The sequence below is a fragment of the Myxine glutinosa genome, chromosome 3 (assembly GCF_964187855.1).
Source record: "Myxine glutinosa chromosome 3, kmMyxGlut1.1, whole genome shotgun sequence".
Lineage (NCBI taxonomy): Eukaryota > Metazoa > Chordata > Myxini > Myxiniformes > Myxinidae > Myxine > Myxine glutinosa.
This window is the reverse complement of record NC_136263.1, coordinates 135,845,688-135,861,220: the sequence shown is the minus strand read 5'-3', so window position 1 is coordinate 135,861,220 and position 15,533 is coordinate 135,845,688. Positions and strand designations below refer to the sequence as shown.

At 39.5% G+C, this 15,533-nt stretch overlaps 1 protein-coding gene across 2 annotated transcripts in view; it reads right to left on the bottom strand.

Moving 5' to 3' along the window:
- The window catches only part of LOC137423189 (slit homolog 2 protein), a 559,055-nt gene that overhangs the window by 142,249 nt on the left and 401,273 nt on the right, over positions 1-15,533 (bottom strand). For both annotated transcript variants that reach the window (XM_078774590.1, XM_078774591.1), the window contains exons 13-19: positions 14,496-14,639; positions 13,946-14,109; positions 13,791-13,814; positions 12,918-13,068; positions 10,694-10,768; positions 2,177-2,320; positions 1,740-1,883 (exon numbers count right to left, since the gene is read on the bottom strand). In XM_078774590.1, coding sequence (XP_078630716.1) covers positions 1,740-1,883; positions 2,177-2,320; positions 10,694-10,768; positions 12,918-13,068; positions 13,791-13,814; positions 13,946-14,109; positions 14,496-14,639 — 846 coding nt within the window. The remainder of the gene's footprint in view (positions 1-1,739; positions 1,884-2,176; positions 2,321-10,693; positions 10,769-12,917; positions 13,069-13,790; positions 13,815-13,945; positions 14,110-14,495; positions 14,640-15,533) is intronic.

The window sequence follows — 15,533 nt, the reverse complement described above, 5'->3', positions numbered from 1 at the left end:
AAAAAGAAGCTAGGGAGGCGTTGATTGGTGCACGTATGTAGGCGATCCTAATGCGCACGCGTGAATTTTTTCCCACCTGCAGAAGCTGTCATTCGACGGCAGACCGCCGATAAGTGAGGACATGTCATTCGACGGCAGACCGCCGATGAGTGAGGACATGTAAGTGAGCGCCGTCGGATTTTCGTTTTTGACAAAATGACGGAAAAACTTGAGCAACGCTACTGCATCAAATTTTGTGTAAAGCTTGGCGATTCCCAAGTGGAAACGAACCGCAAGATTCAACACCATTCATTCCATTATGAAGGAGGATTTGGGCTTCAGGAGAATCTCAGCGAAGTTCGTACCAAAGCTGCTAACGATTGAGCAGAAGCAACTCCGTTTGGAGATCGCACAGGACATGCTGGAGACTGTGAACAGCGATCCCAGCTTCCTCAACACAGTGATCACTGGCGATGAGTCCTGGGTTTATGGGTACGACCCAGAAACCAAGTTGCAGTTTTGATGCAAGTTTGATGAAACACAAAATTTGATGCAGTAGCGTTGTTCAAGTTTTTCCGTCATTTTGTCAAAAACTAAAATCCGACGGCGCTCACTTACATGTCCTCACTCATCGGCGGTCTGCCGTCGAATGACAGCTTCTGCAGGTGGGAAAAAATTCACGCGTGCGCATTAGGATCGCCTACATACATGCACCAATCAACGCCTCCCTGGCTTCTTTTTTTTTACGCACGAAAAATAAAGGTCGGATACTTTTTGAACACACTACGTATTTTGGTCCTGCCAGTCTGTCTGTCCATTCAGAGCCTCTGTTCAAAAATGACTGGATGCATTTATTTCATATTTGGCATATGTATGCAATAATATCTTGGCATGAGGCAGGTCAAATGGTTTTGGGATCAGAGCCAATTTGGAATTTCGGCAGTTAAAAAAAAATTATGGGAGAGAATTGCGTGGGTTGTACAGTATATGCTTTCGGGATGTATTATTTATATACCCTTTGCCATCTTCAGTGGCAACGCAAACTTTGAATTATTTATTTATTTATATATACTCGACCATCGCTACCTACATACCACCTTGAAATATTAATTTTTTTTATTTACCTTTTACCTTTGCACCAACTTTTATGATTTTTTTTTTCGTTATTTCAATGTAAAATATACACGTTCCATTTTTAAGGTGCATTTGGTGGCGGTGTCCTCAATAAGGATTTGCATTCTTGTTGCATCTACTCTTGCATAGCGCCAGAACAAGTGAAGATTGAGAGCGAATATCTGCTAATTACGTGAACCGTGACTTTTTTCGCCTCAATCTTTGGATGCTCAGCAATTATACACATGGTGAGTTGTTCTGCTTTTCTTCTTTGTGATGCATCCTTTTGGGGCAAGGTGATTGCAACATGGTCGTTGATCCTTCCTACATCCTGTGCATTATGCTTTTGGTTCATACAATACATTGTACAATCATACAATACATAACCTTCACCCAGACACCAATTTCCACTGAACCTCCTCCAATATCTCTTCCCCACATTTACTAGGTGTTTACCATCCGCTGCGACAAGATGGTGGATTGGTCGTCGATAAAGCCCACTACCCTTTATATATTCAATGTTTGGTGCATTTTAATTTAGTTTTTTTTAAACATACGAAACACACCATTTAGCTAAAGTATCCACACAAAAATATTCTTTAAAAATTACTATGGGGATTTTTATAATTCACAGGTGAGTTCCTTACAGAGTGGAAAGAGAGTGCATTGAGCTGAAGGCATCTGGAGAAATGGTGGTGATCTGGTTGTCGTAAAGGGAGAGGAGCCGTACAGAAGTGAGTCCCACGAATGAGCCATTGTTGATGCACGTGAGTTTGTTGCTGCGTAACATCCTTTGTGATGGGGTAGGAGAGGGGGTGCACAAACAGCATGGTTGATCAAATATACAGAACATATGCTACTCAGCCTGCTTCTCATTGTGTCCTCAAGTTAGTCTGCCAGGCCACAATCTGATTCACAACTGCATACCCCGGCCATGGGAATCTGCACATCGGTGGGCTGAATTCCCAGGCCATTGCTGCTCTGTGATTTTCCAAACATTCAGAAGATAAAGTGTGTGTGTCTGTGTGTTTCTGCACATTCAGGTATAGCATGCAGTATTAAAAGGTTGGGCAAAAATACCTACAGCGTTTTTAACTGATGTAAGCCCTGGAACATCCCGGCTTGCACAGACTCAAGGTGGTTTCCACTCAGTTGGAGCTCTGTGACACCAGAAGCACCCTCAAACGCACCCACTTCGATGTCCGAGATCTTGTTATTGCTTAACATCCTGGGCAAAAAGAAACGGTTGAACATCTACATGATTCGAGCTCATTTCCTCACTTGTGAATAAACTCTATGCTCACACTGACATCTGTGAATGAACTTATGAATGAGTTATGAAACAACACATTGTGATTTCTTTTTTATGCGAAATTTTGATGTACACAAAATAACAGGTAGAAGGCTTGTTGTGTGACAATGGTGGTAGCAGAAACAGTAGATATGTTTAAACTGCAATTAGGTAAGTACCTAGAACCAGGAATGGTATGTAACTGAGAAACAGTAGATATGTTTAAACTGCAATTAGATAAGTACCTAGAACCAGGAATGGTATGTAACTGAGAAACAGTAGATATGTTTAAACTGCAATTAGATAAGTACCTAGAACCAGGAATGGTATGTAACTGAGAAACAGTAGATATGTTTAAACTGCAATTAGATAAGTACCTAGAACCAGGAATGGTATGTAACTGAGAAACAGTAGATATGTTTAAACTGCAATTAGATAAGTACCTAGAACCAGGAATGGTATGTAACTGAGAAACAGTAGATATGTTTAAACTGCAATTAGATAAGTACCTAGAACCAGGAATGGTATGTAACTGAGAAACAGTAGATATGTTTAAACTGCAATTAGATAAGTACCTAGAACCAGGAATGGTATGTAACTGAGAAACAGTAGATATGTTTAAACTGCAATTAGGTAAGTACCTAGAACCAGGAATGGTATGTAACTGAGAAACAGTAGATATGTTTAAACTGCAATTAGATAAGTACCTAGAACCAGGAATGGTATGTAACTGAGAAACAGTAGATATGTTTAAACTGCAATTAGATAAGTACCTAGAACCAGGAATGGTATGTAACTGAGAAACAGTAGATATGTTTAAACTGCAATTAGGTAAGTACCTAGAATCAGGAATGGTATGTAACTGAGAAAGAGTAGATATGTTTAAACTGCAATTAGGTAAGTACCGAGAACCAGGAATGGTATGTAACTGAGAAACAGTAGATATGTTTAAACTGCAATTAGGTAAGTACCTAGAACCAGGAAGGGTATGTAACTGAGAAACAGTAGATATGTTTAAACTGCAATTAGATAAGTACCTAGAACCAGGAATGGTATGTAACTGAGAAACAGTAGATATGTTTAAACTGCAATTAGGTAAGTACCTAGAATCAGGAAGGGTATGTAACTCAGAAACAGTAGATATGTTTAAACTGCAATTAGGTAAGTACCTAGAATCAGGAATGGTATGTAACTGAGAAACAGTAGGTATGTTTAAACTGCAATTAGGTAAGTACCTAGAATCAGGAAGGGTATGTAACTCAGAAACAGTAGATATGTTTAAACTGCAATTAGGTAAGTACCTAGAATCAGGAATGGTATGTAACTGAGAAACAGTAGATATGTTTAAACTGCAATTAGATAAGTACCTAGAACCAGGAATGGTATGTAACTCAGAAACAGTAGATATGTTTAAACTGCAATTAGGTAAGTACCTAGAACCAGGAAGGGTATGTAACTCAGAAACAGTAGATATGTTTAAACTGCAATTAGGTAAGTACCTAGAACCAGGAATGGTATGTAACTCAGAAACAGTAGATATGTTTAAACTGCAATTAGGTAAGTACCTAGAATCAGGAAGGGTATGTAACTGAGAAACAGTAGATATGTTTAAACTGCAATTAGGTAAGTACCTAGAATCAGGAAGGGTATGTAACTCAGAAACAGTAGATATGTTTAAACTGCAATTAGGTAAGTACCTAGAATCAGGAATGGTATGTAACTGAGAAACAGTAGATATGTTTAAACTGCAATTAGGTAAGTACCTAGAATCAGGAAGGGTATGTAACTCAGAAACAGTAGATATGTTTAAACTGCAATTAGGTAAGTACCTAGAACCAGGAATGGTATGTAACTGAGAAACAGTAGGTATGTTTAAACTGCAATTAGATAAGTACCTAGAACCAGGAATGGTATGTAACTCAGAAACAGTAGATATGTTTAAACTGCAATTAGGTAAGTACCTAGAATCAGGAAGGGTATGTAACTCAGAAACAGTAGATATGTTTAAACTGCAATTAGGTAAGTACCTAGAATCAGGAAGGGTATGTAACTCAGAAACAGTAGATATGTTTAAACTGCAATTAGGTAAGTACCTAGAATCAGGAATGGTATGTAACTGAGAAAGAGTAGATATGTTTAAACTGCAATTAGGTAAGTACCTAGAATCAGGAATGGTATGTAACTGAGAAACAGTAGATATGTTTAAACTGCAATTAGGTAAGTACCTAGAACCAGGAAGGGTATGTAACTGAGAAACAGTAGATATGTTTAAACTGCAATTAGGTAAGTACCTAGAACCAGGAATGGTATGTAACTGAGAAACAGTAGGTATGTTTAAACTGCAATTAGGTAAGTACCTAGAACCAGGAATGGTATGTAACTGAGAAACAGTAGGTATGTTTAAACTGCAATTAGGTAAGTACCTAGAACCAGGAATGGTATGTAACTGAGAAACAGTAGATATGTTTAAACTGCAATTAGGTAAGTACCTAGAATCAGGAATGGTATGTAACTGAGAAACAGTAGATATGTTTAAACTGCAATTAGGTAAGTACCTAGAATCAGGAAGGGTATGTAACTCAGAAACAGTAGATATGTTTAAACTGCAATTAGGTAAGTACCTAGAATCAGGAATGGTATGTAACTGAGAAACAGTAGGTATGTTTAAACTGCAATTAGGTAAGTACCTAGAATCAGGAATGGTATGTAACTGAGAAACAGTAGGTATGTTTAAACTGCAATTAGGTAAGTACCTAGAATCAGGAAGGGTATGTAACTCAGAAACAGTAGATATGTTTAAACTGCAATTAGGTAAGTACCTAGAATCAGGAATGGTATGTAACTGAGAAACAGTAGGTATGTTTAAACTGCAATTAGGTAAGTACCTAGAATCAGGAATGGTATGTAACTGAGAAACAGTAGATATGTTTAAACTGCAATTAGGTAAGTACCTAGAATCAGGAATGGTATGTAACTGAGAAACAGTAGATATGTTTAAACTGCAATTAGGTAAGTACCTAGAATCAGGAAGGGTATGTAACTCAGAAACAGTAGATATGTTTAAACTGCAATTAGGTAAGTACCTAGAATCAGGAATGGTATGTAACTGAGAAACAGTAGATATGTTTAAACTGCAATTAGGTAAGTACCTAGAATCAGGAATGGTATGTAACTGAGAAACAGTAGATATGTTTAAACTGCAATTAGGTAAGTACCTAGAACCAGGAAGGGTATGTAACTGAGAAACAGTAGATATGTTTAAACTGCAATTAGGTAAGTACCTAGAACCAGGAAGGGTATGTAACTCAGAAACAGTAGATATGTTTAAACTGCAATTAGGTAAGTACCTAGAATCAGGAATGGTATGTAACTGAGAAACAGTAGGTATGTTTAAACTGCAATTAGATAAGTACCTAGAATCAGGAATGGTATGTAACTCAGAAACAGTAGGTATGTTTAAACTGCAATTAGATAAGTACCTAGAACCAGGAAGGGTATGTAACTCAGAAACAGTAGATATGTTTAAACTGCAATTAGATAAGTACCTAGAATCAGGAATGGTATGTAACTGAGAAACAGTAGATATGTTTAAACTGCAATTAGGTAAGTACCTAGAATCAGGAATGGTATGTAACTGAGAAACAGTAGATATGTTTAAACTGCAATAAGATAAGTACCTAGAATCAGGAATGGTATGTAACTTAGATATGTGTTTGGGATGGTATGCATGCATAGTGAAGGTCCATGACACCTCGAATTTTCATAACTTGAAAGGATTCCACGAAAAGTAGGCATAACTGAATATTTACACATTGGGAAATGAAGTGCCAAGAGGGGTGGGCGGGACAATGACTGTCAATCAGCCTAATGGGGGCGGGGCCACAAAACACATTTGACCGCATGTACAAATTAGAATGTTAGATCGTCTATAAAGTATGTACAGTGCTGTACCATTACAATGCGAGCATGTCTATAAAGTATGTACAGTGCTGTACCATTACAATGTGAGTACGTCTATAAACGATGTACAGTGCTGCACCATTACAATGTGAGTACATCTATAAAGTATGTACAGTGCTGTACCATTACAATGCGAGTACGTCTATAAAGTATGTACAGTGCTGTACTATAACAATATGAGTACGTCTATACAGTATGTACAGTGCTGTACCATTACAATGTGAGTACGTCCATAAAGTATGTACAGTGCTGTACCATTACAATGTGAGTACGTCTATAAAGTATGTAGCCTACAGTGCTGGTACCTTTACAATGTGAGTACATCTATAAAGTATGTACAGTGCTGTACCATTACAATGTGAGTATATCCATAAAGTATGTACAGTGCTGTACTATAACAATATGAGTACGTCTTTACAGTATGTACAGTGCTGTACCATTACAATGTGAGTACGTCCATAAAGTATGTACAGTGCTGTACTATAACAATATGAGTACGTCTATAAAGTATGTACAGTGCTGTACCATTACAATGTGAGTATGTCTATAAAGTATGTACAGTGCTGTACCATTACAATGTGAGTACGTCTATAAAGTATGTACAGTGCTGTACCATTACAATGTGAGTATGTCTATAAAGTATGTAGCCTACAGTGCTGGTACCTTTACAATGTGAGTACGTCTAAAAGTATGTACAGTGCTGTACCATTACAATGTGAGTATGTCTATAAAGTATGTACAGTGCTGTACCATTACAATGTGAGTACGTCTATAAAGTATGTACAGTGCTGTACCATTACAATGTGAGTATGTCTATAAAGTATGTACAGTGCTGTGCTATAACAATATGAGTACGTCTATACAGTATGTACAGTGCTGTACCATTACAATGTGAGTATGTCCATAAAGTATGTACAGTGCTGTAAGATAACAATATGAGTACGTCCATAAAGTATGTACAGTGCTGTTCCATTACGATGTGAGTACGTCCATAAAGTATGTAGCCTACAGTGCTGGTACCTTTACAATGTGAGTACGTCTATAAAGTATGTACAGTGCTGTACCATTACAATGTGAGTACGTCCATAAAGTATGTACAGTGCTGTACCATTACAATGTGAGTACATCTATAAAGTATGTACAGTGCTGGTACCTTTACAATGTGAGTACGTCCATAAAGTATGTAGCCTACAGTGCTGGTACCTTTACAATGTGAGTACATCTATAAAGTATGTACAGTGCTGGTACCTTTACAATGTGAGTACGTCTATACAGTATGTACAGTGCTGTACCATTACAATGTGAGTACGTCCATAAAGTATGTAGCCTACAGTGCTGGTACCTTTACAATGTGAGTACATCTATAAAGTATGTACAGTGCTGGTACCTTTACAATGTGAGTACGTCTATAAAGTATGTACAGTGCTGTACCATTACAATGTGAGTACATCTATAAAGTATGTACAGTACTGTACCATTACAATGTGAGTACGTCTATAAAGTATGTACAGTGCTGTACCATTACAATGTGAGTACATCTATAAAGTATGTACAGTGCTGTACCATTACAATGTGAGTTCGTCGATAAAGTATGTACAGTGCTGTACCATTACAATGTGAGTACGTCTATAAAGTATGTACAGTGCTGTACCATTACAATGTGAGTATGTCTATAAAGTATGTACAGTGCTGTGCTATAACAATATGAGTACGTCTATACAGTATGTACAGTGCTGTACCATTACAATGTGAGTACGTCTATAAAGTATGTACAGTGCTGTACCATTACAATGTGAGTATGTCTATAAAGTATGTACAGTGCTGTGCTATAACAATATGAGTACGTCTATACAGTATGTACAGTGCTGTACCATTACAATGTGAGTACGTCCATAAAGTATGTACAGTGCTGTACTATAACAATATGAGTACGTCTATAAAGTATGTACAGTGCTGTTCCATTACAATGTGAGTACGACCATAAAGTATGTAGCCTACAGTGCTGGTACCTTTACAATGTGAGTACATCTATAAAGTATGTACAGTGCTGGTACCTTTACAATGTGAGTACGTCCAAAAGTATGTACAGTGCTGGTACCTTTACAATGTGAGTGTCTATACAGTTTGTACAGTGCTGTACCATTACAATGTGAGTACGTCCATAAAGTATGTAGCCTACAGTGCTGGTACCTTTACAATGTGAGTACATCTATAAAGTATGTACAGTGCTGGTACCTTTACAATGTGAGTACGTCTATAAAGTATGTACAGTGCTGTACCATTACAATGTGAGTACGTCTATAAAGTATGTACAGTGCTGTACCATTACAATGTGAGTACATCTATAAAGTATGTACAGTGCTGTACCATTACAATGTGAGTACATCTATAAAGTATGTACAGTGCTGTACCATTACAATGTGAGTACGTCTATAAAGTATGTACAGTGCTGTACCATTACAATGTGAGTACATCTATAAAGTATGTACAGTGCTGGTACCTTTACAATGTGAGTACGTCTATAAAGTATGTACAGTGCTGTACCATTACAATGTGAGTACGTCTATAAAGTATGTACAGTGCTGTACCATTACAATGTGAGTATGTCTATAAAGTATGTACAGTGCTGTACTATAACAATATGAGTACGTCTATAAAGTATGTACAGTGCTGTTCCATTACAATGTGAGTACGTCCATAAAGTATGTAGCCTACAGTGCTGTACCATTACAATGTGAGTACGTCCATAAAGTATGTACAGTGCTGTACCATTACAATGTGAGTACATCTATAAAGTATGTACAGTGCTGGTACCTTTACAATGTGAGTACGTCCATAAAGTATGTAGCCTACAGTGCTGGTAGTGGTACCTTTACAATGTGAGTACATCTATAAAGTATGTACAGTGCTGGTACCTTTACAATGTGAGTACATCTATAAAGTATGTACAGTGCTGTACCATTACAATGTGAGTACGTCTATAAAGTTTGGACTACAACATTTATAAACTAGGGAGCATACCTCGGTAGGGTGAAAAGTTTACGTTTTGTATCCCTCTGATAGGTCGGATCTGGATCCGGACCTGACCCAAAATCCAATTGGCTTGTTCTTGTTGCCAAACCAACTCATCCACCAAGTTTTGTCACAAGTCGTCCACAACTTTTTGAAATATCATCCTACATATCGTTTTTGGCTCTATCACTCAATCACAATGGTGAAGAATCTTATATACGAATCTTCACCAAAATCGAATCAATTTAGGCTCACTTAGCACTTTCTCCAAAGTAACAACTAAGTAAAATTCTCTTACCTAACAATTTCACTTTGGGCGAGCAAAGAGGCTCCTTTGGAAGAAAACGTGAAGGAACATAGTTACACAGCACTGCAGCGGGGATGTCTATACCCGTATCACACTTTCCGTAATCACTAATCACGTGATTCATTTTTAGCGCATGCGTCGTGCACTCCGTACGTGGACCAATGAAATCCAGCACTACCTGTTATTAAATAATGCCCACCAGCGGAGTGTCGATTTAAGAGATAACTTATTTGGGGAAAGTTAATATTGGTTTATACATAATAAGAAGATGTATTTGGAGAACATCCCGCATCTGGGCTCATGTGGATTGTACAGAGAAACACATTTTATGTTATATTGGAGTAGAAAGTGGGGGGGATAATCCCCCACCCCCCGTTCCCACCCATCGACGCCCATGGTGATTGTGATGTCTGTAAGAGGGTTGCGTCGAATGGCGAATGTGCTGTTGGTGCTCATTCATTCCTGACCCACAGGTGTTATGGGCCTCGTACTGTATACAAACAAGTTTGTGTACAGATGATAATTAAGGAAACAGCCAGAAAGACAACACCGAGAGGATGAATGAAAACACCGAGAGGATGAATGAAAACACCGAGACCGATTTGTAAAGGATGCTGTTCTTACACCTGAACGTCATGCTGATTCATCCCAAGCAAGTACAAATTGCTTCAGTCTGCACTTAAGGGACATGCAATGAGAGATCATATTACCTCGCATGAGATAAACCTGAACTTCATTAAGTTTGCATGAAGCTGGGAGTCATTGAATTATAATCCTGACTCAGCCTCCAGTGAATGTGTGCAATCGAAAGATTACAATCGTTTTCACAATGAGTAATAACATTATGGATATGTGAAGCTGATATGGTGACACATGCTGATGTCATGAAAGGTAAGGTACCCCTATTGCAGTATTTTCAGAGTGAAACACAGCACAATAAACTAGAGTAGCGAGCGCTAAGTGATCGACCCATTTCAGACACAACTTCCCTCGGACCAACTTGGACCAACAGGAAGTTCCTCAAAACTCACAAGCGCTTGACTTCCTTCAACTTCCGAAAAAGTCCTGTAGCTTTCAACACCGTCAGCTCGTTGTTGTTGAAACGTCTGTGGGGAAAAAAGATCATATGCAAAATGGTGACAATGGACTTAGCGATATATACCACTATGGCACAATTCCAACATATATTTAATCTTCAGGGATGTGGGAATAATCAGGATTATGAGCCGCTTCTTAAAACTCAATTGGGAAAACTGGTACAACCAGGGCTGGATTTAGGGGTAGAACAACGGGACATTTGTCCAGGGCCCAAGCTCCAGGGGGCCCACAAAAAACATGATACATTAATTTATTTATAAAGCTACTATTATTTATTCAGGCCTGGTGTTGGCTCAGCGATTAGGGTGCCGGCTTGGGATCCTAGGATCCTGGGCTTGAATCCCGGTCGATCGCTGAATTAACGCCAAGGAAGGTTGACTCAGCCTGTCATCCTTCCGAGGTCGGCAAATTGAGTACCAGGTCACTGGTAATTCCCTGTGTGTCGCAAGAGGCAAGGTTGGCAGGCTGGCGGGTTGGCGGCAGGAAGGGCATCCGGCCATAAAACATTGCTTCAAAAAGGGGACCACGGTGCCCGAAAAAGGCCAACCCCTGTTCTACGGGGGAAAATGGCCTCTAAAGGTGGGAGTTTTTTTTTAAAAATTTCTATTATTTATTCCTTTGTCTAAAAGTTAGCAAAGATAGGAGACAGGAATTCAAGTTCCAAAACAAATAACCCAAGGTTTAATTTAAAACACAAACTAATTCCGAACAAACGAGTGACATATGAGTCACATGACCTTTTATTGGAGGATTGCATCATGACGTCATATTGACGAATGATGTCTAATTGTTTTATAAAGTAGGCTGAATCCCGTATTTTATGATGATGATGAGTTCTTTATTATTTTTACATTTAAAAAAATTGATTTCCCTCCTCACTCCCAGAAAAACCAGGCATCTCTCCCTGTATAATCACTCATTCGTTCCGGAAGCAGCGACGCCGTTCCAGAAGATGGAGAGTGGTGCAGCTAAGTGGAAGAAACAAAAATATAAGCAAGCAGGTGAAAAGGCTTGCTTAGTAAAATACCTAAATTATCCAATTTCGGGTTTACATTATTGCAAGATGATGCAGCAACAACACCAGTGGATCTATGACGGCGTTGCTAAACAACTAGGCCTGGGTGCAGAAAATAAACTAAACTCGCCCCCAAGACAACATTCACATCCCACTCAAAACCCTGATCCTGTTGTTCTTACCTTCAGTATTTTTACTTTTGATTCTTCTTCAGCTTTAAAAGGTGTTGGAGTGAAATGTTCATAGATCTATACACAGTAACTCAGTTCAGCTCTTCCTCCCCTTCCCAGCAAACTCAGCTTGCACAGTCTCTCCCACAGCGTTTCAAGGTTGGTGTTGGGGGGGAGGACCTTTACTACTCTAATGTCACAGGGGCTGTTAAACTTAAATCTGGCTCTGGATAGAACACCCAACCTCTCAAAACTTTCCTTATGTATCCATCTTGTTCATCCTTTGTTTCCCCCCCTACCACTCATTGTTACAACCTGTAGCCTGGTGTTGGCTTAGCGGTTAGGGTGCCGGCTTGGGATCCTGGGTACGAATCCCGGTCGATCGCTGAATTAACGCCAGGGAGGTTGACTCAGCCTGTCATCCTTCCGAGGTCGGCAAATTGAGTACCAGCTCACTGGTAATTCCCTGTGTGTCGCAAGAGGTGACTAACGGGGTTAGCGGCAGGAAGGGCATCCGGCCATAAAACATTGCTTCAAAAAGGAGACCAAGGTGCCCGAAAAAGGCCAACCCCTGTTCTGTGGGGGAAAATGGCCTCTAAAGGTGGTTCTTTCTTCACTCATTGTTACGACCTGGTTGTCCATCTTCACCGACTTTCTCTGTCTGTCCTGCTGTTGGCATTTCCCTTTTTTCCTGCTGTTCCCTTTGCTACGTTGTGTCCTGGTCTGTTCTGTGTCCTAGTTCTTCCACATGTGCCTTGTATTAAAAAAAATACAGAGTCAGCAAACAAATGTGTGTGTTTTTCAGCCTTGTATGAGATCTAAGTAGTTCCACTTTTGTCACTGCCCAGGAGATATGGCTTAAATGGCTTAAACAGTGTTTAATCTACATTTATAAAATAAGCCAAGTTGAAGACTACGAGATAGATCTTTCGTCACAAATCTGGAAGACATAAGCATTGACAAAACACTTACAGGTCTGTAGTGTACAGAGGAAACTGGCCACGGATCTTGGTGAGCCGTTGGCCTGAGCAGTCAACCATGGTGTCTTCACAACGACAGTTTTCAGGGCACAACATGTCCATGAAGCATGAGCCACCAGCATGGCCATGTTGGCCCTCTGTTCCTACAGAGGAAGTTGGGATCAATGCAGAACAGACATGACGGTGCCCGCAGTAGGACAATAACAAAAGGAAACCACGTTTCCTTCAACTTCCACTTAAACTTAAAAAAACAACTCCTTCTACTTAAAAAAGCTAGGGATGTTGGTGATGATAAACGAAGCTGGTGAAGCAATTCGAGCGAATGCTTCCCAACCAGCCAAAAACACACACAAACCAAAGATAAGAAAACCATGAAAATACTCTGATACATTAAACCACCTTTCCTACATTACAGGTTTATAATGTGACAAAATAATGAGCTAACATCATTTTTGCGCTGAGGATCTGCTAAGTAAGTCCGGCAAAAACCCCAAACAAAGAGTCTCAGTGTGTGCTTGTGTGTGACAACATGGCGCAGCCTGCCGCGGTGCTTGACAGAACCACGGTGTTCCTATACCTCGCCATCGCATGGTTAGATCAAGCACAAGGGCAAGCCACGCAGAGCTTGCGTTGAATCAGTCCAGGAGGCTGGCCTGAGGAATGAGTGCAGGCAACAGCGATGATAAAAGCAGAAAGAGTGGATTGAGGGAGCAGGTGAGTATTGCAGGTATGTGTGATGCCATAAAGGTTTTTATCCTCAGCTTGCACATCTTTATTTGCTTTAAACAAATTATTGTCTGTTTTTCAAGCCGATCCCTTTGATCATACCAGCAAATTTTGAGCTTTGTCTTGCAGAGGAACATACCTGGGAGAGTATACTTCTCCTTAGCTGAAAGAAGAAAACAATACGGGAGTTACAAAAAGTGATGACATTGACAGCTGGCCTAATATAATATTGAGAGGAGACTTTGTATGCAGATATAAATAAATAAATAAAACAAATATTGGTTAGCTAAATACCGGAGCATCGCATCTTTCTGCTTTTGATCTGCCCAATGCGCTTGTTTGCAAGACGTCTTGGGCTGGCGCAACGAGTGCCGCTCGTCTCAATGGGGTTTGTGTGCAGATACTCAGCAAGCCAGCGCAGGTGGCAGTCGCAAATGAGAGGGTTCTGGGCCAGGTGCCTGTTAGAGGGTAGAGCATCGGGTATTCGTTAAAATCAGGCATGCCTGAAAAATTATGCATTTTATGGATTTGTTTTCAGATCTGATACCATGAGAGTTTTCAATAGCGGTTGAAATGCATCCAAAGGAAAAGGCAGTAACAACCGTTTAACTTAGTGCAGGACTTAAATAGTGCCCAATTTACCATAGTTTTCACAGAAAATTGTGTTGGAAAATAAGAGTTCTCTTTTATCACGCACCACCACGTCATGAGCCATCTATTGTTACCAAGCGAGGGTTTACAACTCTAAACAATTGCAGACAAGAGCTCTGGTCATACAAAAGGGGAGTGTGGACATGGCCTGCCAATAAAGACAAAAAATAATTTTTCATCAGATAGTGCTCACAGCGTTTTCATGTGGCGAAGAGGGTTGAAGGTGCCCTTGCCCAGAGTTTGCAGCTTGTTGTCGTAGAGGGACAGGAGCTGCAGGTTCTGCAGATGTTCGAATCCGTCGACGCGGATACAGCTTATCTTGTTCGCATTCAGTAACCTGCCAGCCACGAGTTGATTTACTCATGAAGGTGGTGTTCTTGAGATATAAGATCTCAATTATTTTCTAAAATTATCAATTATAAGTTGCCAAAAACAATGGTTTAAAACGAGTTTCTTAATTATAACGAACATACGTGAAAGTGCATTAGATATAAATGAACAAGACAGCACAGCACTCATATTTCATGACAAAAGCTCAGAAACAATGAAATGGACAAAATATAGCTACTGATTATTATTGTCTTGAAGAACATAAACCAAAATTATTATTTTTCAAAAGCTAAAAAAATGAAGGGAACATGTGTTTTGTAATCCTTTTATGATTGCATATACAACAAGAAAGAGCAATCAGAGATTGCCGACCCTCGCCAGGACGTGTTTTTAGTGTTTTTAAAGGCTTTTGTGTTAAAACAAATATGGCCGCCAAACCATGTGACTGATGACGTCATCATTTCTTTCTCCACCAATTTATCTCTAGATGACGCTCAATAAATTTCATATTGATCGGATGAAGTTTTGTACTTGTCGAATTATGACGTCATAATGGAGGCACCTATGACATAATCATTAACATATTTTATTCCCCATGGGGGACTTGACAATCAGCCATGTTTCAATTTTTCCATTAAGCGGTTTGGGAGATATAGAGGTGTAACGTTTTTCCAAGATGGCGTTCGTACAACGTGACCTATGACGTCATAATTATCAGCAAAAAAAATCTACAGGCAGAGGCGCTCCTACGGTAAAATTTAATGTCAATCGGACCAACGGTTGCCGAGAAAATGAATTTTTTTAATACAGACACGGCCCAGCAAACGTCACACATACGGCACACGGCACACGTACGCACACGATTGCTTAACCCCGCTTTTCGCTTCACGAGCACAGGGTA